The 27,508-nt window shown below is 46.2% G+C and overlaps 1 protein-coding gene across 3 annotated transcripts in view; it reads right to left on the minus strand.

The window, feature by feature from the left end:
* The window catches only part of NCAPG2 (non-SMC condensin II complex subunit G2), a 74,029-nt gene that overhangs the window by 34,471 nt on the left and 12,050 nt on the right, over positions 1–27,508 (minus strand). For 2 of the 3 annotated variants that reach the window (XM_059885565.1, NM_001192449.1), the window contains exons 7-13: positions 25,639–25,733; positions 24,349–24,418; positions 21,944–22,030; positions 19,212–19,307; positions 18,480–18,605; positions 4,039–4,218; positions 2,237–2,389 (exon numbers count right to left, since the gene is read on the minus strand). In XM_059885565.1, the coding sequence (XP_059741548.1) occupies positions 2,237–2,389; positions 4,039–4,218; positions 18,480–18,605; positions 19,212–19,307; positions 21,944–22,030; positions 24,349–24,418; positions 25,639–25,733 (807 nt within the window). The remainder of the gene's footprint in view (positions 1–2,236; positions 2,390–4,038; positions 4,219–18,479; positions 18,606–19,211; positions 19,308–21,943; positions 22,031–24,348; positions 24,419–25,638; positions 25,734–27,508) is intronic. The other variant, XM_024990665.2, reaches the window with a different exon arrangement.

The following is a 27,508-nucleotide window of genomic DNA, read 5'->3' on the forward strand; positions in this document are numbered from 1 at the left end:
TTTCCAGAAAAGCCCCACATTAACCTATTTTTCTTTTATTTACTTTTCCTGAAATAAAACAGAACAATTTGGATTAATTCAGGGTTCTTCACTTACCTGAGGTTTTATTTTTATCCAAACATATTACCCACAGGTGACATTAACAGCAGACAAGACCATAAACAAAACTGCTAACCGGTGTTTCATTTCTAAAGTTAAAAATAATTGCATATTAAGAAATCCCAAATTGGTTTTTTAATAAAGATATCTCAATATTAGTATACTGTTAAAAAAAAAATATTAGTATACTGTTGATTTGGCCTAAATCTCAGCTATACAGTATAAAAACTACAGAATTTCAAAACAAACAGTAAACAACTTGCAATCACCAGCACTGAGGATGGAAAGCATAAACAGAAGCTTAATTAACCAAGCGCTGACGGCCCCGGGCCTCAGGACCTGACTGTATAATCAGCGCGGATTATCCACCACCTTTCAGTGTCTGTGCCCAGAGCCTCTGCCTGGCCCTCCGGGGCAGCCCCTCCAGAGCTCACCGGGACTTGAGGGCAGGACGCCCCCCACTGTGCACAGAGGCCAGGACGGCACGCTGACAGCAGGGCCCTGCCCGTGCCACCCATGCGCGCGCGCTCCAACCTAGGGGCGAGCGACACCCACCCGCTCCTCCTAGCTGCCTCTCCACCGGCCTGTCCATCTGTGATCTTGATTTTCAGAGAACTGGCTTGTGTGCCCGTAACAAAACCTTCCGAGATCTTATAGCTAAATCACTCTCCACCTTGCTTGGGCAAGCTAAGCATTAAGATAGAAGAAGTGTCTCACTAAACGTTTCGCTTCCTCCTCTGCTCCTCCTCCTCCTCCTCCTCCAGATCCCAGACTCTCTGGTCACAGACATTGTCCAGGTCTTATCTGGCCCCTCCCCTGCTCTCCTGGGGAGACCCACAGGTCTCAGGACATCTGGTCTCTCTGCCGTCTCACCAGCCGTCCCCAGTGGTCCTTTGCAAACGGATGTGCACTTCAAACAAAACTACACAACTCCCGCTTCAGACTCATAACCACACTTTCAACAGGCCGTTACAACAATCCAGTCAACGCTGCAGCCAGTCTTTCTGTTGAACTGACAAGCTGATCCTAGACTCCATACAGAAATACAAAGGCCCAGACCACCAGGAACTCTGAAGGAAGAGCCGGAGGGCACACACACCAGGGCGTCCGCAGAGCTGCAGGGAGCTCGGGCTGTGGCCTGGCCAAGGATGGACAGCCACAGTCCGGAAGCAGACCACACACCAAGGCAGTGAGACCACGGAAGCCACGTAAAATATCCCTTTCTCATTAAAAAAATCCAGTTCAAAATTTGAAAAGCATAAACCAATGTACATGCTCAGGAGGGGCAAGTCTTCCCCGCAGCCCGTCTCCAGACCTCTAGTACCCGCCCCGGCCACAGAAACTGCTGTCCACTTTCTGTTTGCCTCCAGGGATGTGCGAGGCGGCTCTGAGCGAACACACAGCTGTGTCCCCGTTCTCAGAGCTGGCGGCGCCCCACAGCCCACCTGCATTCCCTCTGTCTAACTTAGTGGTCTTTCCACGCAAGTGCGCCCCTCCCCATGGCCACGCGGCAGCATTTCACGGCATGAACACACGCCAGGGCTGGGCACTGATTCCACATGGACAAGAGTGTCAGCTTGTTCCCACCCCGAGCCTCGACAGAAGACTACTCTAAAGTAAACTTCAGAGGACTCTTGTGTAGGGAAACAAAACCCTGTTACCAATAATAATGCAGTTAGCAACCTCGTAAGTGACATTGGTGGCCAAAAGCTGAACAGAATTAGACTTAACACTCTCATGTCAGTGGTTTACACCAAAATGCACACAAATCAACCAACACCTCCTTGCTTCCTTCTGTAAGATGTTGGAGGATGAGGATCTTATATTCCATATGTTCAAGTAATATTTTAAGTGCTTACTGTGTGCCAAGCATTTAAATATTGCAACAACAACTTTCAGGTATATGGTAAAACTATAATTTAGGGTGGGACTGCTTACATTAGTGTCTTTAAACAGAAAGCACACGCTGACGAAACAATTACACTTTATGACACAACCGGTGAGGACGCAGGCCTCAGGCAGTTCACAGTGTGGTCACAGAAGCTCGTGGGGCTAGAACTGCTTTGTCCTTTTGTTGATGAAAATAAATAAACTTATTTATTTCACGTACTAAATAAGAAACCTCTAGTCACCTTACCTTAGCAGCCCTCACAGCCTTAACTTTCAGCAGCATATCAACAAAAGCCACCCTCACTTTCTCCGAATTGTCATGGAGACAGTATTTTAATGCTGGCAGAAGCTGTTCTAATAACGGGTGGCTTAATTTATTATCCAAAATTATCGGCAGACACTACGAGAAACAAGAAAGACAAACAGTTCAAAATTGGAACATAAACAAGGAAAAGTTCAGGTAAGAAAAATTCAGTTCTATCTTTACTAAAATTATCAGTAAAATAAATATACCCACAGAAAATAATACTTTTGCCAACACAATTTCATAGAAAAGCAGTCACTGAATGCATTAATCTGGTTTCAGTGCTTGATAGTCAATGCATCCACTGCTTCATTCAACCAAGACTGAAGCAGTTATGAAATAATCTTCAGAGCTTTCCGAGCTAAACGTTAAAGGGTTTTACTGGAATTGAAAGAAACAGGAGGCTCTGGTGGGGAGGTCCCAAAGCCAGAGTCCGAGTCCTTCCAGTCCTCCTCACAGCCTACTGCACCCCTGTATGTCCTGACTCGATCCTGCACGGAAACAGGGGCACAGCACCCCCCACGTCTCAGACCCATGCGCCCCCACGGCCGTCCCCGCACCTAGGTGGGCATCGGACAGAGCGGCCTGGGCTCAGACCAGACACGCAAGTCTGGAGAGCTGACGCGCTGCACCACGCTCTCTTTCCAGTTATTAGGAAAAAGATACGTATTTTTAAGAGACCTTATTTTTTATTTATTTTTTTGGCTGTTCGCACAGCGTGTGGGATCTTACTTCCCGGACCCGGGATGAAACCCGCACCCCCTGCAGTGAAAGCACCAAGTCTTAAGCACAGGACCTACCAAAGTGAAAGTGAAGTCACTCAGTCATGTCCAACTCTGTGCGACCCCATGGACTGTAGCCTGCCAGGCTCCTCTGTCCATGGGATTTTCCAGGCAAGAGTACTGGAGTGGGTTGCTATTTCCTTCTCCAGGAGAACCTACCAAGGACATCGCTAAAAGACTATGTATTTTAAACATCACACTGAAATGATTACAGATGAGCTGATAAATGTCCTGGATTTGCTTCAAAGTAACTGTGTGTGAGAGATGAGAGAAGTAGCTATAACGCAACAAGTGTGGATGTGTCCTGGGAACTGCTGAAATGGGTGATGGACAAGGGATGTTCCTGTTGGTTCTTGTGCAAAGTACATACAGTACACAAAAAAGTTCATTCTGATATATAATAACAGTAAAAAATTTTAAATACATGCAGGTCCTGTTCTAAAACACTATGCCCCCTCCACTAACATACATGACAAACTAGTATTTCAAGTAGACTTTTTCTATTTTGGGTAACACTTTTATTCTGTTTTCTTCACAAGTGACTTTGGATATTCAACAAAAATGTGAATAATGCTATACTTATGGAGTAGGGCTGGGGTGATTTTTAAATTTTTCTTTCTCTATGCTGCTGCTGCTGAGCTGCTTCAGTCGTGTTCGACTCCGTGCGACCCCATAGATGGCAGCCCACTAGGCTCCTCTGTCCCTGGGATTCTCCAGGCAAGAACACTGGAGTGGGTGGCCATTTCCTTCTCCAATGCATGAAACTGAAAAGTGAAAATGAAGTCGCTCAGTCGTGCCCGACTCTTATCGACCCCATGGACTGCAGCCTAACAGGCTCCTCCGCCCATGGGATTTTCCAGGCAAGCGTACTGGAGTGAGGTGCCATTGTCTTCTCCTTCTTTCTCTATAATTTAGAACTATTCTACAATAAACAGGTATTCCTTTTATAATTTAAAAGCTTACCTTAAAGACCGAACAGCGCACATCAGCGGAGCTCAAATCAAATGCTAGCTCCTCGGTTACCTTCTTGAGGAGGTCAATAAGAATGGTCGGAGGCATCATCTCCCAGTACTTGGAGGTTATTTTACAAACACCGAGGATCCCTGCAGAACGGACCATCGGGTAAGGATCTTCTAAAAGGCTCTATAAGTACAAAAGAGAACAAGGCTGAATTATCTTAAATTAGTTCACTTTTTTCCACATTGGCTTTACTCGTGGGCACAACGGCAGTCACAACCCAATAGCCATTTCAAGTCCACAAATAAGCAAACCCGGGGACCTGGAGTCACACGTCATTCCTGCACAGTCACGCACGCAGACCCAGGGACCTCCAGTCACGTGTCGTTCCCGCACAGTCACAGTCACACACGCAGACCCGGGGACCTCCAGTCACGTGTTGTTCCCACACAGTCACAGTCACACACATAGACCCGGGGACCTCCAGTCAAATGTTGTTCCTGCACAGTCACACATGCAGACCCGGGGACCTCCAGTCACGTGTTGTTCCCACACAGTCACAGTCACACACATAGACCCGGGGACCTCCAGTCACGTGTCGTTCCCGCACAGTCACACGTGCAGACCTGGTGACCTCCAGTCACGTGTCGTTCCCCACAGTCACACATGCAGACCCAGTGACCTCCAGTCACATGTCGTTCCCACACAGTCAGACACACAGACTCGGGGACCTCCAGTCAAATGTCGTTCCCACACAGTCACACACACACACCTGGGGACCTCCAGTCACATGTGCTTCCTGTAGTCGAGTGTTTACAGGAAACCATCTAGACAGGAGTACATCAAGGCTATATATTGTCACCCTGCTTATTTAACTTATATGCAGAGTACATCATGAGAAACGCTGGGCTGGATGAAGCATAAGCTGGAATCAGGATTGGCAGGAGAAATATCAATAAACTCAGATATATAAATGACACAACCATTATGGCCGAAAGTGAAAAGGAACAAAAGAGCCTCTTGATGAAGGTGAAAGTGAAACAGGAGAGTGAAAAAGCTGGCTCAAAACTCAACATCCAAAAACTAAGATCATGGTATCTGGTCCCATCACTTCACAGCGAATAGATGGGGAAACAATGGAAACAGTGACAGACTTTATTTTCTTGGGCTCCAAAATCATGGCAGATGGTGACTGCAGCCATGAAATTAAAAGATGCTTGCTCCTTGGAAGAAAAGCTATGACAAACCTAGACAGCATATTAAAAAGCAGAGACATTACTTTACCAACAAGGTTCCATCTAGTCAAAGCTATAGTTTTTCAAGTAGTCATGTATGGATGTGAGAGTTGGACCATAAAAAAAGCTGAGCGCCAAAGAATTGATGCTTTTGAACTGTGGTGTCGGAGGAGACTCTTTGAGAGTCCCTTGGACTGCAAGGAGATCCAACCAGTCCATCCTAAAGGAAATCAGTCCTGAATATTCATTGGAAGGACTGATGCTGAAGCTGAAGCTCCAATACTGTGGCCACCTGATGCAAAGAACTGATTCACTGGAAAAGACCCTGATGCTGGGAAAGATTGAAGGCAGGAGGAGAAGGGGAGAACAGAGGATGAGGTGGTTGGACAGCATCACCAACTTGATGGACGTGAGTTTGAGCAAGGGCCAGGATTTGGTGATGGACTGGGAAGCCTGGCGTGCTGCAGTCCATGGGGTGGCAGACAGTCGGACACAACCGAGTGACTGAACTGAACTGATCTAGACACTCATGGTTCCTTGCCTGCCAACCCTGCCTGTGACTGCTGACTGCAGGGTCTCCAACACCACCCTGCCACACAGAGGGACACACAGGGACTTTGGTTATTCCTTGAAACGGAGTGTTAGCCACGCTCATGAACTTCCAAAACGCCATAACACACTAAGCCCAGGATACAGCGAGCCCACTGTGATCAACTGTCCAAGCAGTGGGCCAAGGGGCGGCCGACAACACAGGTGGGGACAGGAGGTTACACACCCCTGATCCACATACATGGATCTCCCTGAGCACCTAACAGAGGACACGTGACCCTAACCTACTGCATGTTTAACCAACTTACAGGAAATTTAAAGGGCAGAGGAACATACGAATGACAAGTAGGACAGGTTCTATGGGAAACGAGAAAATCGCTGTGCTTCCTCAACAACAGAAGCCAGCATAAAAGAAGAAAAACAAAGAGAGAGGGAGACGGTGTGCCTGCTGGAGCAGAAGCTGGTTGCCCAAGAGATGAACACACAACGTAGGTCTCGCCCGGACACAGATTCAAACAAAACTGGAAAAAAAGGATCACTGAAACGTCACTGAAGAACAATGACTGAATATTTGATCAAATCAAAGAATCACGATTCATCTTACTTGAGTTGTGCCAATGGTAGGATTATGTTTAAAAAAGAGGGACCCTGTCTTTTAAGGACACCTACTGAAGTAAAGGGGCTTCCCAAGTAGCTCAGATGGTAAAGAATGTGCCTGCAGTGTAGGAGGCCTGGGTTCAGTCCCTGAGTTAGGAAGATCCCCTGGAGAAGGGAATGGCTACCCACTCCAGTATTCTTGCCTGGAGAGTCCCATGGACAGAGGAGACTAGTGGGCTACAGTCCATGGGGTCGAGAGAGCTAATCTTAGGTAGGCTGATAAGGAATCCGGGGCCCTCAAGGAGGAAGGGGTCCAGGGCCCTCCAGGAGGAGAAAGGGGTCTGGGGCTCTCAAGGAGGAGAAAAGGACAAACTTTTGTCTTTGTGCTTTGTCTCTGTCACGTAAGACTGCTGCTGCTAAGTCGCTTCAGTCGTGTCCGACTCTGTGAGACGCCATAGATGGCAGCCCACCAGACTCCCCCATCCCTGGGATTCTCCAGGCAAGAACACTGGAGTGGGTTGCCATTTCCTTCTCCAATGCATGAAAGTGAAAAGTGAAAGTGAAGTTGCTCAGTCGAGTCCAACTTAGCGACCCCATGGACTGCAGCCTACCAGGCTCCTCTGTCCATGGGATTTGCCAGGCAAGAGTACTGGAGTGGGTTGCCATCACCTTCTCCTAAGAGAAGACTAAAACTAACATCTCACTTTCTTTAGGACCAGAGCTAATGATCACACAACAAAACAATTCATCTTAAGCTCTGTACTAAGGATTCAGTCAGTTCAGTCGTTCAGTTGTGTCTGACTCTTTGTGATCCCATGGACTGCAGCATACCAGGCTTCCCTGTCCTTCACTGTCTCCCAGAGCTTGCTCAAATTCATGTACATTGAGTCGGTGATGCCACCCAACCATCTCATCCTGTGTCGTCCCCTTCTCCTTCTGCCTTCAGTCTTTCCCAGCATCAGGGTCTTTTCCAATCAGTCAGTTCTTCACATCAGGTGGCCAAAGTATTGGAGTTTCAGCTTCAGCATCAGTCCTTCCAGTGAATATTCAGGACTGATCTCCTTTAGGATGGACTGCTTGGATCTCCTTGCAGTTCAAGGGACTCTCAAGAGTCTTCTCTAACACCACAGTTCAAAAGCATCAATTCTTCGGCACTCAGCTTTCTTATAGTCCAACTCTCACATCCATACATGACCACTGGAAAAAACATAGTTCTGACTAGACAGACTTTTGTTGGCAAAGTAATGTCTCTGCATACGCTGTCTAGGTTGGTCATAGCTTTTCTTCCAAGGAGCAAGTGTCTTTTACTTTCATATCTGCAGTGATTTTGGAGCCCAAGAAAATAAAGTCTGCCACTGTTTCCATTGTTTCCCCATCTATTTGCCATCAAGTGATGGGACCTTATACACTAAGGATTATATAACAACAATGTATCTTGCTTGAGGACATGCTTCTCCTTTTTAACAAAAACCTTCTGAATCTTGTTATCTTAAGACTTGTGGGAGTGGATCTGGTAAGAGCTTTCTATTGTCAATTCTAATCTTGTTCATTTAAGATGTAGCTATGGGAGTGGGTCTGGTTAGAGTATATGCGGCCTCTGTTAGACCAGCACAGGGTCGGGGGCACTTTGTCCCCTTCTAAGGTTTGTGTCAGAAGCGTTCTCTGCCCTTTTTCACTCTCAATTCTGCTACACAAACACTCTCGAGTGATCAAGTCTGCTCCCTGTTCACAAAGTTAAATCTTTGGAGATCACGAATCGACATCATTCACCAGAAGCTACTACAGTCGCAAACAGTTGGACATTACTGAGCAACAAACACATTCACTGAAGTAATTAAGAGTTGGAATACTTTGTGGCTTAGATCTGCTTAAAATCAGGGAGGAGGAGCCAAGTGGGCCGGGTCAGCACTACCAGGACTGTCTGAGGGCGCAGGGATCCCCCACACAAGGCCCTCTACTGCTATGTGCGGAACTTTCCAATCCAGAGTTTAAAAGCAAAAATAGTCCTCACTCCATAATTAGACCAGAAGAAGGCTGAACTCAGATGAGTAAGCACTTCCTTCCTGCTCTCCTCCCGGGTGACGAGAGCAGGCGGTGCTGCAAACACCGGGGGGCTCCGCTCCCCCAGAGGGGGGAGTGGGCAGCACTGTGCCCACAGAGCTCAGACCAGCCGAGCCGGGGCCAGGCCTTGGCAGACACTGTCGGGGAGGGCTGGGGCGGGGACTGGCAGCGTGGGAGTGCACAAGCCACTGGGAAGAGCTGAGACAGATGCTGAGGGGCCAGGCACACCCGAGAGCAGGCAGAAGCCCTGCGAGCTGCACAGGCAGAGAGAGCGGAGCACACGCACAGGACACCTCCGTGCCTAACCCAGGGGCCGGCCCGCCTGCTGCCCACGCCCAGGCCGCGGGGAGTATGCCGGCGCCCAGCCCACCCACTGACGCAAAGCCATGACCAGCGCAGCAGGCAGGGAAGACGCCCACGGAGGACAGCGCCACACCGCCAGCAAAACCCCGAGCCGGCCGCCGCCTCCAGCCAACACTCTCTGCACAACAGGGATGGAAAGTGAAGACGACAGGTCACTTGAGAAAAACAAAAAGCAAGGAAGAGAGACAAAATAAAAAACAGAAAGGAACAGAAGGAACTCACAAGTTTTATAGCTTTTGTTTTGTATGGATTACTTACAACATTATTCTTCAACGTTAATTCCAGATGATCACCTTATGGCACACAGCCCACATCAGGGACTCGCCAACCACCAGGACAAGGCACTTCACGCGGTTTCCACACAGAGACCCACTGCCCTTCAGGGACCACAGGCACGCACGGGGCCTCCTCTGTCATCTTCATCAAGCCCTCCCTCACCTCCTGGATCCCCCAAACCCCCTACTCAGGCCCTGACCCAGAGGGTCATGAGCTCGCCACCAACCCACAGGCCAGAGAGGCCCATGCCTGTGTCTGTGTGGCCCACAGGACATGAGAATGGTTTTTTGCTTCCAAGTAGTTGGAAAAAATGAATAATATTCTGAAACATGTAAATATCACATGGAATTCACAGATCCATATCTGTAGGTCAGTTTCACTGGAATAAACCACTGGGCTGCCTTCCTGCCGAGCAGCGGGTGAGTGGCTGGACCACGTGGCCACAGCCTAAAACCACTATTGTCTCGCCCTCCACAGAAACAACTCCTGCTCTTAACCAGCTCTGTTACTAACTTAACCATGACACTGCACTGCTCCCTAAAAGGAGTTAGGAACAAATGGACATTGGAAAGAAGAAAAGAAAAAGATTATTAAGAAAATTTCCTTTGTCTAATATGCAACCAACACACTGAATTTCATGTTATAGCGGAAGAAAAAAAAATCAAAAGATAAAGAAAATCATCCTTAAAATTTCAGAAGCACCTCAATGCTAGAAAACATACAAAATATTTTGGCAGTCCTGGAATAAAATGATTTTGAATACAAAATTTCTACCTGGCTGAACTATAAACTGTCACAGAAAAATAAAGGACATTTTAGGCTTCAGTCAGAGGCACCTGCCTCCCCAAGGACATCCACAGCAAAGCAAGGCCCATGGCAACTCAGCTCTCACAGCTGCTGTACACAACCACCTCCCCAGATGCGCTCACTACACTCCCAAAAGGGATCTGAGGCCGTCACAGCATGCTCTGCTCACACAAAAGCCTCTCCCTATCCATTTTCATCCCAAACAAGATTCTGTTATTGGCAGTTTTAATTTTAAAAGGTCTTTAAAATATCTGTTTTGACAGTGACATCTCATTTCTATAAGACTGTTGACCAAGTTTTGCTACTTGAAAAACATAAACCTGTCTCCACTAAGAAAAAACCGGAGGACTTCCCTGGTAGCTCAGCTGGTAAAGAATCTGCCTGCAATGCAGGAGACCCCAGTTTGATTCCTGGGTCAGGAAGATCCACTGAAGAAGGGATACGCTACCCACTCCAGCATTTGTGGGCTTCCATGAAGCCAGACCTGCCTTTGAGTGTTTGAGTGTTTCTTGCAGAGGCACGGGTCTGCAGTGGTCTGCTGAGGAGTCAGTGTCTCTGGCGCAGCGTGTGGCACAAATCCACATGCAGGAGGTCGCCACTAGCCCCACCAGAGCCAGGGGGCGGGCGACCCACAGACTGGAGAACAATGGCATCAAAGAAGTCCTTGCACTGCTACAAAAGTCCCAGGGCCGCAACAGACTCCCCACCCTGGGGATCAGGCAAAGGGACGGACAACCCCCAGGGAATCTGACTTTGAGAGCCAGTGGGATTTGATTACAGAACTTCCGCAGGACTGGGGAACAGACTCTTGGAGGGCACAAACAAAACCCTGTGCACACAAGGACCCAGAGAAAGGAGCGGTGACCCCACAAGAGACGGAGCCAGACTTGGCTGTGAGTGTCCAGGAGTCTCCAGCGGAGGCGTGGGTCAACAGTGGCCTGCCATAGGGTCAGTTCAGTTGGGTCACTTAGTCGTGTCTGACTCCTGACTCTTTGCAACCTCATGGACTGCAGCACGCCAGGCTTCCCTGTCCATCACCAACTCCCAGAGCTTGCATTAACTCATGTCCATTGAGCCGGGAATGCCATCCATCTCATCTTCTGTCGTCCCCTTTTCCTCCCGCCTTCGATCTTTCCCAGGATCGGGGTCTTTTCCAATGAGTCAGTTCTGCCCATCAGGTGGCCATAGTTTTAGAGCTTCAGCTCCAGCAACAGTCCTTCCAACAAATATTCAGGACTGGTTTTCTTTAGGACTGGCTGGTTTGATCTCCTTGCAGTTCAAGGGACTCTCAAGAGTCTTTTCCAACACCACAGGGGCACTGAACACAACAGTCCTGGAAGCCCCAGGACATGCTGGCGTAAGTCCTCCTGAAGGAGGTCACCATTAAAATGGCTGTCTGGGGAGGCCTTACAAATAGCTGTGAAAAGAAGAGAAGCGAAAAGCAAAGGAGAAAAGGAAAGAGATAAGCATCTGAATGCAGAATTCCAAAGAATAGCAAAAAGAGATAAGAAAGCCTTCCTCAGCAATCAATGCAAAGAAATAGAGGAAAACAACAGAATGGGAAAGACTAGAGATCTTGTCAAGAAAATTAGAGATACCGAGGGAACATTTCATGCAAAGATGGGCTCGATAAAGGACAGATATGGTATGGACCTAACAGAAATAGAAGATATTAAGAAGAGGTGGCAAGAATACACAGAAGAACTGTACCAAAAAGATCTTCACGACCAAGATAATCATGATGGTGTGATCACTGACCTAGAGCCAGACATCCTGGAATGTGAAGTCAAGTGGGCCTTAGAAAGCAGCACTACGAACAAAGCTAGTGGAGGGGATGGAATTCCAGTTGAGCTCTTTCAAATCCTGAAAGATGATGCTGTGAAAGTGCTGCACTCAATATGCCAGCAAATTTGGAAAACTCAGCAGTGGCCACAGGACTGGAAAAGGTCAGTTTTCAATCCAATCCCAAAGAAAGGCAATGCCAAAGAATGCTCAAACTACCACACAATTGTACTCATCTCACATGCTAGTAAAGTAATGCTCAAAATTCTCCAAGCCAGGCTTCAGCAATATGTGAACTGTGAACTTCCAGATGTTCAAGCTGGTTTTAGAAAAGGCAGAGGAACCAGAGATCAAATTGCCAACATCCGTTGGATCATGGGAAAAGCAAGAGAGTTTCAGAAAAACATCTATTTCTGCTTTATTGACTATGCCAAAGCTTTTGACTGTGTGGATCACAATAAACTCTGGAAAATTCTGAAAGAGATGAGAATACCAGACCACCTGATCTGCCTCTTGAGAAATCTATATGCAGGTCAGGAAGCAACGGTTAGAACTGGACATGGAACAACAGACTGGTTCCAAATAGGAAAAGGAGTACGTCAAGGCTGTATGTTGTCACCCTGCTTATTTAACTTATATGCAGAGTACATCATGAGAAACGCTGGGCTGGAAGAAGCACAAGCTGGAATCAAGATTGCCGGGAGAAATATCAGTAACCTCAGATATGCAGATGACTCCAGCCTTGTGGCAGAAAGTGAAGAGGAACTAAAAAGTCTCTTGATGAAAGTGAAAGAGGAGAGTGAAAAAGTTGGCTTAAAGTACAACATTCAGAAAATGAAGATCATGGCATCTGGTCCCATCATTTCATGGCAAATAGATGGGGAAACGGTGGACACAGTGTCAGACTTCATTTCTTGGGCCTCCAAAATCACTGCAGGTGGTGACTGCAGCCATGAAATTAAAAGACGCTTACTCCTTGGAACAAAGTTATGACCAACCTAGATAGCATATTCAAAAGCAGAGACACTACTTTGCCAACAAAGGTCCGTCTAGTCGAGGCTATGGTTTTTCCAGTAGTCATGTATGGATGTGAGAGTTGGACTGTGAAGAAAGCTGAGAGTCAAAGAATTGATGCTTTTGAACTGTGGCGTTGGAGAAGACTCTTGAGAGTCCCTTGGGCTGCAAGGAAATCCAACCAGTCCATTCTGAAGGAGATCAGTCCTGGGATTTCTTTGGAAGGAATGCTGCTAAAGCTGAAACTCCAGTAGTTTGGCCACCTCATGCGAAGAGCTGACTCATTGGAAAAGACTGATGCTGGGAGGGATTGGGGGCAGGAGGAGAAGGGGACGACAGAGGATGAGATGGCTGGATGGCATCACTGACTCGATGGACATGAGTCTGAGTGAACTCCGAGAGTTGGTGATGGACAGGGAGGCCTGGCGTGCTGCGATTCATGGGGTCACAAAGAGTCGGACACGACTGAGCGACTGAACTGAACTAACTGAACCATTACCCCTACCATATTTTGGCATCAGGACAAACTACAGGGAGGGAACACAGCCCCACCCATCAACTTACTGAGCATGGCCCTCCCATCAGAGTAAGACCCAATTGCCCACAGCCAGTCCCTCCCATCAGGAAGCTTTCACAAGCCTCTTACTCTTATCCATTAAAGGGCAGACAAAACGAAAAACACAATCACAGAAAACTAACCAAACTGATCACATGGACCACAGCCTTGTCTAACTCAATGAAACTATGAGCCATGCCAGGTAGGGCCACCCAAGATGGACAGCTTATGGTGGAGAGTTCTGACAAAACGTGGTCCACTGGAGAAGAGAATGGCATACCACTTCAGCATTCCTGCCTTGAGAACTCCATGAACAGTATGAAAAGGCAAAAAGAGAGAACACTGAAAGATGAACTCCCCAGGTCGGTAGGTGCCCAATATGCTACTGGAGATCAGTGGAGAAATAACTCCAGAAAGAATGAAGGGATGGAGCCAAAGCAAAACCAACACCCAGTTGTGGATGTGACTGGTGATGGAATAAAGTTTGATGCTGTAAAGAGCAATATTGCATAGGAACCTGGAATGTCAGGTCCATGAATCAAGGCAAATTGGAAGTGGTCAAACAAGAGATGGCAAGAGTGAACGTCCACATTCTAGGAATCAGCGAACTGAAATGGACTGGAATGGGTGAATTTAACTCAGATGAGCATTACATCTACTACTGTGGGCAGGAATCCCTTAGAAGAAATGGAGTAGCCATCATGGTCGACAAAAGAGTCCGAAATGCAGTACTTGGGTGCAGACTCAAAATCGACAGAACGATCTCTGTTCATTTCCAAGGCAAAACATTCAATATCACAGTAATCCAAGTCTATCCCAACCACTAATGCTGAAGGAGCTGAAGTTGAATGGTTCTATGAAGACCTACAAGACCTTTTAGAACTAACACCCAAAAAAGATGTCCTTTTCATCACAGGTGACTGGAATGCAAAAGTAGGAAGTCAAGAGATACCTGGAATAACAGGCAAGTTTGGTGTTGGAGTACAAAATGAAGCAGGGCAAAGGCTAACAGAGTTTTGCCAAGAGAATGCACTAGTCATAGCAAACACCCTCTTCCAACAACATAAGAGATGACTCTACACATGGACATCACCAGATAGTCAATACCAAAATCACATTGATTATATTCTTTGCAGCGGAAGATGGAGAACTCTATACAGACAGCAAAAACAAGACCTGGAGCTGCCTGTGGCTCAGATCATGAACTCCTTATTGCAAATTCAGACTTAAATTGAAGAAAGTAGGGAAAAACCACTAGACCATTCAGGTATGACCTAAATCAAATCCCTTATGATTTTACAGTGGAAGTGACAAATAGATTCAAGGGATTCGATCTGATAGAGTGTCTGAAGAACTATGGACAGAGGTTCGCGACATTGTACAAAGGCTGTGATCAAAACCATCCCCAAGAAAAAGAAATGCAAAAAGGCAAAATGGTTATCTGAGGAGGCCTTATAAATAGCTGAGAAAAGAAGAGAAGCAAAAGGTGAAGGAGCAGAGGAAACATATATCCATCTGAATGTAGAGTTCCAGAGTATAGCAAGGAGAGATAAGAAAGCCTTCCTAAGTGAACAATGCAAAGAAATAGAGGAAAACAATAGAATGGGAATGAATAGAGATCTCTTCAAGAAAATTAGAGATACGAAGGGAACACTTAATGCAAAGATGAGCACAATGAAGGACAGAAGATATTAAGAAGATGTTGCAAGAATACACAGAAGAACTCTATAAAAAAAGATCTTCATGACCCAGATAATCACAATGGTATGATCACTCACCTAGAACCAGACATCCTGAAGTGCAAAGTCAAGTGGGCCTTAGGAAGCATCACTACCAACAAAGCATGTGGAGGTGATAGAATTCCAGTTGAGCTATTTCAAATCCTAAAAGATGATGCTGGGAAAGTGCTGCACTCAGTATGCCAGCAAATTTGAAAAACTCAGCAGTGGTCACAGGACTGGAAAATGATATTTTCATTCCAATCCCAAAGAAAGGCAATGCCAAAGAATGCTCAAACTGCCGTACAATTGCACTCCTGTCACACGCTGTAAAGTAATGCTCAAAATTCTCCAAGCCAGGCTTCAACAGTACATGAACCGAGAACTTCCAGATAGATGTTCAAGCTGGATTTAGAAAAGGCAGAGGAACAAGAGACCAAATTGCCAACATATGCTGGATCATAGAAAAGCAAGCAAATTCCAGAAAAACATCTACTTCTGCCTTACTGACAACACTAAAGCCTTTGACTCTGTGGATCAGAACAAACTGTTGAAAATTCTTCAGGAATGGGAATACCAGACCACCTTACCTGCCTCCTGAGAAATCTGTATGCAGGCAAAGAAGCAACAGTTAGAACCAGACATGGAATAACAGACTGGTTCCAAAGTGGGAAAGGAGTACTTCAAGGCTATATATTGTCTCCCTGTTTATTTAATTTACATGCAGAGTATGTCATGTGAAATGCCAGGCTGGTTGAAGCACAAGCTGGAATCTAGATTGCTGGGAGAAATATCAATAACCTCAGGTATGCAGATGATACTACCCTATGGCAGAAAGTGAAGAACTAAAGAGTCTCTTGATAAAAGTGAAAGAAGAGAGTGAAAAAGCTGGCTTAAAACTCAACATTCAAGAAATTAAGATCATGGCATTCAATCCCATCACTTAATGGCACATGGATGGGGAACAAGGGAAATAGTGACAGACTTTATTTTCTTGGGCTCCAACATCACTGCAGATGGAGACTGCAGCCAAGAAAGTCAAAAAAAGGTGCTTCCTCCTTGGAAGAAAAGCTATGATCAACCTAGACAGCATATTAAAAAACAGAGACATTACTTTGCTGATAAAGGCCCACGTAGTCAAAGCTATGGTTTTTCCAGTAGTCATGTATGGATGTAAGAGTTGGACCATAAAGAAAGCTGAGCACTGAAGAGCTGATGCTTTTGAACTGTGATGCTGGAGAAGACTCTTGAGCGTCCCTTGGACTGCAAGGAGATCCAACCAGTCCATCCTAAAGGAAATCAGTCCTGAACATTCATTGGAAAGACTGATTCTGAAGCTGAAGCTCCAATACTTTGGCCACCTCATGGGAAAAACTGACTTAATGGAAAAGAACCTGATGCTGGGAAAGATTGAAGGCAGGAGAAGGGGACGACAGAGGATGAGATGGCTGATGGCATCACTGACTCAATGGTGTTGACCACTGACCTCAGCCATCCACCCTGAGCAAGCTCTGGGACATGTTGACAGACAGGGTAGCCTGGTGTGCTGCAGTCCATGGGGTCGTAAAATTTGGACACAACTGAGTAACTGAACTGAACTGAAAGAAAAAAATGTAAAATCAGTGTTCTCCACAATCTAGGTTTTTTTTTTTTAACTTAAAAGAGTTATTTAGAATTTAATACTTATAGTTCTGAAAAAAAATTTAATTGACTTGAAATTCGTTTAGTGTTTTTCCTTCCTTAAATTCAAACAAAATAGGAAATATTAATTTTTGTTTTTTAAATAGTTAATAAAGCAAATACAAAACTCACAATGATTAAGCTGAGTACAGACTGTCTGTGATACAGGGGCACCATGTTAAGGTCTGGGAGTTGGTGATGGACAGGAAAACCCGGCGTGCTGCAGTCCACGGGGTCAGAAAGAGTCAGATACTGCTGAGCAACTGAACTGAACTGATGTTAGAGCGGACTCTGTGGGACGGTTACATCACTTTACAGATTGTGATGTCGTTTTGGACAGTTATAACCACTGTCACCTTAGTGCTAGGGGCTGAACTAAATGCTTTATATACAGTTTTTCATTGGAAACTTATCACAATCTGATAAAATATTTTCTCCAGTTTTAAAGAAGAAACAGGAGTTGAAAGAGGTTAATTTGAGAAAAATCAGACATTAACTGGGAACTGGGATTCAAATTGCCTGACTCCACACTCTAAACCACCATGCAACCTGCCTCCCCATCCGTGGGCTGGGATGGTACCCTCCTCATCGCCGGTCAGGCCCATCGCCAGGGCCAAGCGCCTGCGGCAGATCCCACGTAAAGGGGGTCGTGCTAGACGTCCAGCACACCCTCCACCTCTGCATTCAAGGGCAGAGTCTTCAGCGCTTCAGGCAAAAACACAAGTGCTTCACCGACTGGACACCTGAGCTAAAAAGAGTGTAAGTTTTTCATGGTCTTATGGCTAAAACCTTCCAAAATCTAGTTGTGGTTTGCCCAGCAACATTTGTCCACAAAATTAACCACGAACCCCAAAGGGGCTTTTAAATAAACACACGTGTGGATGCGGCACACCTGGTGAAACACTGACGCCGGTTCACTTCAGGGGGTGCGTGTCTCTGCATGTGCGGGTGGCATCCGGGGGTGAGATGGGAATGCACAGGTGAGGAAATGTGAAGAGGTTAAGCAGGAGATACTAATTATACTACTATTTCAACTTTTTGCATGTCTGATATTTGTTTATAGTGGGCCAGAAAACACAGAAACCAAAGGGAGTGTTTTAGGACAGCCAAGGGCAACCGTCACTGTCACGGCGTGTGTGCTATCCCGTCCTAAAATGTTATTCTACTAACTAGGACAATAAATAGTTTCTCTTAGCTTGTGTCAGGAGACCCTGCAAATGGCAGGGGCTGTAGAGAAATCAGCAGAGGCTCACACTGTCCTACCAGGTGAAAGATTGGAGATTATCACTTAGGAATAAATGTCACATCCTGATGTCCTAACGACTCACTAGGAAAATCAGTCATTGGGAAAAAACCACCGCAACAGGCATTACTGGCCTTAAAAGCTAACTAGTTGCGTGTGTGTTCACGACACTGCCCCACCTTACACAGGTGCTACCACCACGCCCACCACACAGATAAAGACAGAAAAGTCAGTGCCCACCTTGCCCCAAGGCACACAGCTATCAGACAGAGGGACCAGCCCCGGGCTCTGTCCTGACCACTGTGACACAGCCTCTCTGCTGGGGGAACACATAAGGCACTTCAAACTACACACAATAAATGACGAGAGGGTCCAAAAGAGACCGAGAGGAAGAGGAAACAGACCCTGCGAGTCCTCGCTGCCACAGAAGGCACCGGGAGAGGCCGGGTTCCTGGAAGAACGTCAGGATCTGGAAAGATTGCCCTCTGGAGGCCGCCCGGGGCAGCCCCAGGGACATCCAGGCCCAGACCGCTGCAGGCTGGGAGCCCAGCCACATGAATACATACGTAGAGTTCTTCAAACTGTTTCTGAATCTCGCTGTCCATCTCAATGGCGTTAAACCCTGGATGCCGAATCGGAAACGCCTCAACGAACAGCAGTGCAGCATTGGACCGGACTTCCGAGTTTCTGGCCTGGAATGGTGAGAGGAGTTTCAGAATCAAAGAGCTGACAGGCAAAGGCGTCAGCGCAGAAGCCCTCAAGCAATGCTTCTAGTGTCTCAACACAGGCATGTTCCTATTTACATATTAAAGACAACCGTAACATTTAAACTAACCAAGCTTGTGAGACCTTCCTTAAATGAAGCCAAACTCCCAGCTCCATGTCGACAGAGACGTTTCCCTACCTCAAAGTCCACTGTGTCAGGAAGAATCAGTCATGTCCTGCCCCCAGACCAGAGTCACCTGCGTTAAAATGACCCGCATGCTCGTCTGACCCCTCCTCACGTGCTGTCACTGTGTCCCCAGTCACCGGCAGGAGGCCCGAAGGGCCAGGAAGGCTCAGCCCAGCTCTGCACACACCACCCCTGCCGAGCATGACGACCCTGCTTCCAGCTGTGCATCCAGCACTGACTCCATTCAGGTTCCCAGCTTAAGAAATGCTTTTAGTAAAAGCATAAAGTATTCATTCAGAATCTCACACATGCCCAGCCTCAAGTCTTACTTTTAGTGCCTGAATCAGAAGATGCTAAACCCCACAGCATACTCAGCATCCTAAACATGGACAGTTAAGAGGCATACCTTTAATCCTCTCCAAAGGATGGGCTTGTATAGCTTGTAAAGCATCTCTTCCACCCCCTGCCGAACTTCCTTTTGATGGTGAAAATAACTCAGCACCTATGAGCCAAGAAAAGAAGAAAAGAACAGTAATATTGGTGTTTTCAAAAGAGCACTTAAGATCCCACTTTGAGCAAACAGGGAGCACAGGCTGCCCCTGCATTCACAAGTCTTGGACGCACAGTTCTTTCTATCAGGAACCACGACAAGAAACCATGCTGCCAGCTCGGAACACGGCGATCTCACAAAGGCACCGACGGCGGAAGAGAGACCTACAGCCTTGGGCTGTACAAAGGTTCGGGTTCCAACTTCTACTCTTCTACCAATAGCCCCAAAACCTCATAAAAAGACACACCTCTGATCTTCAGGGTCAAATGGAAAAGGAGCAGCCTGATTGTTCCTACAGCGCATTCTGCCTTCAAAGTGCACTGGCTACGACTGTCTTGTTCTGAGAACCTCTTTCAGGCATTCAGAATGGCGCGAAGAGTCAGCCCTTCACATCCATGGGCTCTGCATCTGCAGATTCCACCAAGCGTGGATAGAAAATATTTGAGGGGAAAAAATTCCAGAAAAGTTCAAAGCAAAGCTTGAAACTGTCACTTGCTGGCAACTGTTTATGTAGTAATCACATCAGATTCACAGCCTATTACAAGCACTTACACTGCACTGGGTATAAGTGATCCAGAGATGATGAAAAGTGTTCAGGAAGGCACTGGAGCCCGCAGACTCCAGGGGCGACTGTATCTCAAAGGGGTGTCACTGCCCAGTGATCCTTCCCAGGAGAAACCTGGATGTCAGGTCCCTCCCTGAAGTCACAGACAATCAGAAAACATACTGCTTTAACCAGCCAGGACCTTCCTGCGACTCTTCAGATTCTTGTCCCCAACAACAATCAGTGTTGCCTTTTGTCCTTAATTCACAACTCTTGCAGCCAAAGTTATATTAGTGAAAAATAGAAATTTTTTATAATTAGGTTATAAAACAATAGACTTTAAGTGAATGTCAACCAACTTTGCCCTAAAAGAACTACAAATCGCCAACTCAATAGACATGAGTTTGAGCAAACTCCGGGAGATAGTAAAGGACTGAGAAGCCTAGAGAGCTGGAGTCCATGGAGCTGCAGAGTCAGACGTGACTCAGTGACTGAGCAACAGCAGCAAAAGCACTGCAATCTGGGATTCCCTTCTTCTGGCTGTGAACTTTTCATTTAGGAGATTTCAGTCTGTCATTTGCTTTCTGTGAGCAATGTTAATTTGGTATTAATGGTACTTGCTTCACAGAGAGCTTTTAAACAACTATATGAGGTACAATTCATAAACCATAAGTCACTCATGAAGTGTGTAATTCAGTGGGGTTTAGTATACATAGAGTTGTGCAACCATTACTACTATCTAATTTTAGAAGATCTTCATCTACAATAGGGATTTCTTACTTTCAAGTGACTTCTAAGGTATTTTCTGAAGCTTCTTTCAACATATCAATAAAATGACTTATCAAGTAAATTTGGTATTTATCAAAAAAAGGATTCAAGCAAGAAGCTATGATATGTTATAAGCAGTAAGAACAATGACTTGGAGTCCAAGAATACATTTCACTTGAGAAGTGAAATCTAATATTCTGCCTTTCATTCTGGCTGTGCATTTTGCCATAAATCTAACAAACAATGATACCTGTACTCATCTTCATTTCTTACTACCACAACAGAAAATCAGGTATGAAAAAGTCTTCAGTTATTTGGTAGCAGCAGTAAAGTAACCACATCACAAATATGTATGATTTAATAAAATACCACTCCTTACAGTTAGGCAGAATCTGAACATTAAATCATACATGTGAAGTAAATGATCCAAACTATCTACCACTTACGAAGTGCCAGGGACCGTGTGTGCTGGGTGGGGCGGGTGGTGGGGAAGGCACATGGATATATTTTCATCTCTGGGTCTTTATCTTTGGATAATACAAACTAAATCATCAATAATAAGAAATGTTTTTTAATATAGTTTACGCCTACAAATAATGACTCCACTACACAAACAGTAGCAGGCACCTCATCTTTATTCCCCTAGCTTCCTGACACACAGTTGCCCAAACCAGCAGCGAGCACAGGGGCCTCGCCCGGGGTAGACACGGCCCCACACAGCCGACCAGAGCCTCCAGGTCCTCCTGCAGGAGCCCTGCTTATCAGACTCCATCAGAACAACAGCCACACCAACAGCAGAGACTTGATCAGTCAGATCATGTACAACATGAGGATAAAACCATACCCGAATTCTGAGACTACGTTTTAAAAACAAAATTGTATCAAGAGAAACTATCAAAACATTTATTCAATACGGTTTGCAGACTACAAAGTGGAAATGTAATATATGAAAGTCAACAATAAAAATAATCCCAAACAGTCTCTTCTTTGAAAGCAGCAGTAGTGGCAGTGAGAAAGTGATGGTTCTAGACATTGTTATGTCCAAGAACATAGTTAAAGGCTGTCTGAACACAGTTCCGATGTCTTAACAACAGATGTTTGCTTTCCTAATCAAAACTTTGGCATCAAGGTAGATCTCCCAGAATTCCAAATGTCAAGATTCTGAAAAATTCCTTTAACTGATGCCTGTGGAAGCTTAACAAAATTTCACAAAAACAACTCTCTAAAAACAAAAAATTTGAGACAATTTTCAAAAGTGCTGCAGGAGCGTGCTCACCTTGCGCACCCTGGGGTGCACTGGAGACCTCCGAGGAAGGTGGACGCCGTGGTGCATGAGGTCCTGGATGCAGTCGTTCTCGATGGCCTGGAACAGCCGGCGGGGAGCACGGGTGAGTGCGCCCCGCAGAGAGCAGGGCAGGCGCGGGAGGAGCCTCGGCACAAGGGGACAGTCTAACTGGCTCACCTTCCCGCTCACGAGGGGAAAGGCCTGGGTCCCGTCATCAGGGCTTCTCCACTTTGTCTACACTTCTTAGAACGCACATACCAGAGAGAACTTTTCTTTTATCTTATTTGAAGAAATACCACATTTGTACCAAATTGCATGGCACTCGAGCCTGGATCAAGCCAGACAGGGCCCAGAGACAAAGGTGGGCCTAGGAGCACCCCTCCTGACTCATCTGATAATCTCAGAAAACTGGATCTGTTCCAAGAGCTTACCTCACCCCCCGCCCAAGAACTCACACCGTACCGCTAAGGTGGGGGCCAGGATTCCAAACTGACAGAAACAGATGTCTGGGAGGCACCCCAGTGAGAGGCGGAACAGGCAGTCCCCAGGACTCCACGGCAGTAGGGAAGGATCGAGGGAGACTCGCCACTAACATCTACTCGTCTCCACTAAGTGAGGATGCCCCCCTGAAGCCGCCCCTCGGCTCAACGAGACTCCCGTGGGGACCGGGCTGCCCGACCTGTGATCACACAGGAGGTCCATGGCACCACCAGCCGGGCATCTGGGCCATAGAAGTTGACCCTTGAGAGCTAACCACCAGAACACGGGCATTCTACAACTGACCAGGTTTGCTAACATGTCAATGGCAGAGATTTTTTCAAAGAGAAGAAGGCTTTAAATGACGTAACAAGCAAATGCCATTGGGAGACCTGTTGGATCCTGGCTTCAAAATGAAGACATTATTAAAACAAAGCAGAGATGTTTAAATATTAGTATGGGGCTTCCCTGGGGGCTCAGATGGTAAAGAATCTGCCCACAATGCAGAAGACCCGGGTTCACTCCCTGGGTCGGGAAGATCCCCTGGAGAAGGAAATGCCAACCCACTCCAGTACTCTTGCCTGGAGAATCCCATGGACAGAGGAGCCTGGTGGACTATTGGCCCATAGGGGTCACAAAGTAAGCACGGACCTTTTAGAGATGATGCATCCTGAAGTGCACAGGAGTAAGGTGCCACATCTGGAGTTTGCTTTAAAAACTTGAAGGGACACAGGGAAGGGAGTGAAACTGAGAAGCACACACTTCTGATACTAATTTGGTGCAGACCTAAACAATTACCTTTAAATCACAAAGTCCTATTTTTAAATCACTGCTAGAGAAAAGGGGAACAAATACTCCTTCCTGTGAAGTTTCATGGAGTATAGACCAATGCAAAAAATGCATAAGAACATCCTGGTTCTGCCACTTCCCCAAAAAACTATACACTGAGAAACTACTGTAGAAGTTGTCTACAGGGCAACGGGAAAGGTGAGTTCTTGTTTCCTAGAAGCAGACATCAGTGATAACTGACAGCGTGTGTAACTGAAGCACAAGCTGGGCAAGAGAGGAGAATGTACAGAAATAAACATGGGTGGTTAGCCTCCCCTCTGCCCCCGACACTGCTCCAGGGCCTGCTCTCCCAGGAGAAAAGACCCCTTGATGACTTAGAGTAAAAATTTTACTCTCAGAAGGAAAAAAACACATCTAAGAACCTAGTATGAGAAAAATGTAAGGGATATCAGACATTTTCGATTTTTTTCCAAAAGAGCCTATGAATGTTTAATTGTGAATTACACAGCCAGTATGTACGTGTTATAGTCATTAAAGGTTATAAGCCTGATTCAAACAAACATCTTTAAATTCTCAAATTATGTTGCTGAAGAGATGGCCTGAGTCTCCCAAGGAGCACTGGCCAACAGAAATACAACAGCAACCACAAATGCAATTTTAAACTTTCCAGTGGTCACACTAAAAACAGGAAAAAAAAAAAAGTAAATTTACTTTAATAATATATTTTGTTTAGCCCAATTATCCAACACACTATCATTTCAACATCAGTCAATATTCTTTTTAAAAATCCATGAGATACTTTATATTCTTCTTTTTCCAGACTGTCTTGCAAATCTGGTGAGTTCCTTACATTTACAGCCCATCTCAGCTTGGACTGGCCACGTTTCAAAGGCCCGGCAGATATACGTGGTCGGACACTGCAGGTCCAGAGCTGCCAAAATGCGCAAAAGCCTCGGTTCCACTCACACTGCGCGTCGTGGTGAGGGAGGGACATCTGAGGCGGGCTCGGTGTGGACGGCACCGCCCCCGCCGTGTGGACGCTCACTGTGAGCTTTGGCTTGACGGGCACAAACAAGGTTCAAACGGCCCCACTGTGGCTGCGCTAACACTTCATAAACGAAAGGACATACCTCCAGTATTTTCCCTGAAGCCTTTTTCCAAGCTCTGAAATAAATTTCCGCAATGTGTACCATCAAAGATCTGGAAAAAAAAATTTAATGCAAGTTTGAAGAATTATATTTTCACATGTATCATTTCAGGCAGTCTCCTCTCCCAGGGAAGAAGACACGGTTTTACACTAGTGCTCTGCGAAGTAGAGACAGGCTGTCTGCCTGGAGCAGGAAGCAGAAACCAGTCTGGAGAAGGACTGAAACGTCAGCTTCTTCCCTCTCAGTCGCTGCTTCCCCAGAACTTCACTACTTTCTGCGAAACTATGACACGTACGCCCAGAACCAAATTCTTAAGTAAAAAACTTTAAAGATAAATTTCTAATAAAAACTATAAACACAAAAAGTTTAAATATAAATACACTTTAACTTGGAGTCATTCTAGACTAATTAGCTCAGGTACAGGGAATCCTAAAATACCAGGGTTGACTTAGACTCATAATGAGGAAAATCTGCTGATTCAACCCAAATATTGTGCAAATGAGGGGAGAGGAGGCAGCATTCCAGTGAACAATCAGAGATCCAGCATCGAGTCCCAACTCAGTTCTCACACAGCCACCTGATGGGATAGAGGATTTGAAAATTCCAGAGCAGGTTAAGGACTTGACCTCGAATGCGGCAAATAGCTCCCAGTGCTGCCAGGGCCCAGAGGCTGGGGAATCAGTAGAGAGCCCCTCCTCAAGGGCTCCTCCACCACCCACACGGCTCCGCCCTAGGGAGATCGCAGTGTGCACACAGACCCAAAGGACCAGACGTGCTAGCCACATGAACTTTACTACGGCCGAGGCTGAGATCGAACCGGTGAATAATCTATGTAAACGACTACCACAAAGTAAAGTCTTAATTTCAATGTCACTACTGAAGAATGGTTTCCTATAGCAAGGAAAATAACTATTCAGTAATACAACAGTACATAATAAATAATAAGAGATAATTTCTAAAGCTTCTAATCATCATCATTGTCATGTCAGTCTCTCAGTCGTGTCTCACTCTGTGATCCCATAGACTATAGCCCAGCAGGCTCCTCTGTCCATGGGACTCTGCAGGCAAGAATACTGGAGTGGGTAGTCACTCCTTTCTCCAGGGGATCTTCCCGACCCAGGGATTGAACCCAGGTCTCCTGCACAGCAGGCGGATTCTTTACCAGCTGAGCTACCAGGGAAGCCCCTAAAAGTTGACCTGACCAAAGTCAGGTCCAATAGAAACTTTCAAAACCAGACTAAGCACAAAATATGAATTGTTTTTAATACTTACTTTGGTAATCCCTGTAACTGGTTTTTAATGGTCCCATGAATCATTTTAATGAAATTTATATTCCAATTGAAGAGAGAACTAAGAAATCTTCTTCCCTATGAATTAAAAATAGGATGTAACGTTAAAATTGCAACCAAATAAAAAGTCCCCAGTAACCAACAACAAACAGCTCTTTGAAAGTGCAGCAGCCAGTACTGAGGTGCTACTCCCGAAAGCGCAGCAACCAGTACTGAGGTGCTACTCCCGACGAAGGAGGCTCCCGTGCTCTAACGTGGAGCCTGCACGCCGGAGCGGTGGGGGCCCAAGCTGGGAGCACGGCAGGTGGGGGCCGCACACTGGTGCGAGCAGCAGGGCCATCAGGCTTTGACAGGCAGCTTTTTTAACAAGTATTTACTGGAAGTAAGTTGCCAGTAGAGTCCAGAAGAAGTTTATCATTTACCTAGAATGACTGGAAACTGACCTGAACAAATTAATAACTGATCAGGAAACTAGTTCAGCTATCTTAAATTCAAAAGAGAACACAAATTTTAAAAAGAGAGACTTTTAACACACACACATATATTTATGTCTAAGTGCTCATTTGCTATATCATGTCCAAGTCTTTGCAACTCCATAGACCATAGCCCACCAGGCTACTCTGTCCATGGGATTTCCCATGGGAAAATACTGGAATGGCTGCCATTTCCTCCTCCAAGGGATCTTTCCATCCCAGGGATCGAACCCACATCTCTTGCACTAGCAGGCAGACTCCTCACCACGTGAGCCATCTGGACCATTTACACCTGTATTTCACATATGTGTGCGCGTCTGTGTGAAACAGTGCAGTTTACCCACTGCTATGTATCACTTCATGGGAAATAGATGGGGAAACAGTGGAAACAGTGTCAGACTTTATTTTTCGGGGCTCCAAAATCACTGCAGATGGTGACTGCAGCCATGAAATTAAAACACCCTTACTCCTTGGAAGGAAAGTTATGACCAACCTAGATAGCATATTCAAAAGCAGAGACATAACTTTGCCAACAAAGGCTCGTCTAGTCAAGGCTATGGTTTTTCCAGTGGTCATGTATGGTTGTGAGAGTTAAGACTGTGAAGAAGGCTGAGTGCCGAAGAATTGATGCTTTTGAACTGTGCTGTTGGAGAAGACTCTTGAGAGTCCCTTGGACTGCAAGGAGATCCAACCAGTCCATTCTGAAGGAGATCAGCCCTGGGATTTCTTTGGAAGGAATGCTGCTAAAGCTGAAACTCCAGTATTTTAGCCACCTCATGCGAAGAGCTGACTCATTGGAAAAGACTCTGATGCTGGGAGGGATTGGGGGCAGGCGGAGAAGGGGATGACAGAGGATGAGATGGCTGGATGGCATCACTGACTCGATGGACGTGAGTCTGAGTGAACTCTGGGAGTTGGTGATGGACAGGGAGGCCTGGTGTGCTGCGATTTATGGGGTCGCAAAGGGCTGGACACGACTGAGTGACTGATCTGATCTGATGTATAATTCCATGGACAGAGGAGCCCAGTGGGCTACAGTCCATGGGGTTGCAAAGAGTTGGACACAACTGAGCGACTAACACACACACATGTGTAAGTCAATATAAAGTGTGTCTGAATCCACTCTATACTTTACTCTCCCAAACTTCACAACTACCCTGGATGCCCAGGGCAGAGGCCCAGCATCTCTCCAATAATGACGACATCAGAGCAGCAGCAGCAGTCAGCGTATCTCCTGTCACGTGGGCACCGAGGGCCCTGTGAAAGGCTGAGTGTGCCCCAAGGGCACCCTGGGAGACGGTGGCTGCTGTCCCTACAGCACAGAAGGAACACTGGGACTGAGCGGTGTTTGATCGAGGCGACCTACCACCTGTTCAGTGG

The sequence above is a fragment of the Bos taurus genome, chromosome 4, assembly GCF_002263795.3.
Source record: "Bos taurus isolate L1 Dominette 01449 registration number 42190680 breed Hereford chromosome 4, ARS-UCD2.0, whole genome shotgun sequence".
Classification (NCBI taxonomy): domain Eukaryota; kingdom Metazoa; phylum Chordata; class Mammalia; order Artiodactyla; family Bovidae; genus Bos; species Bos taurus.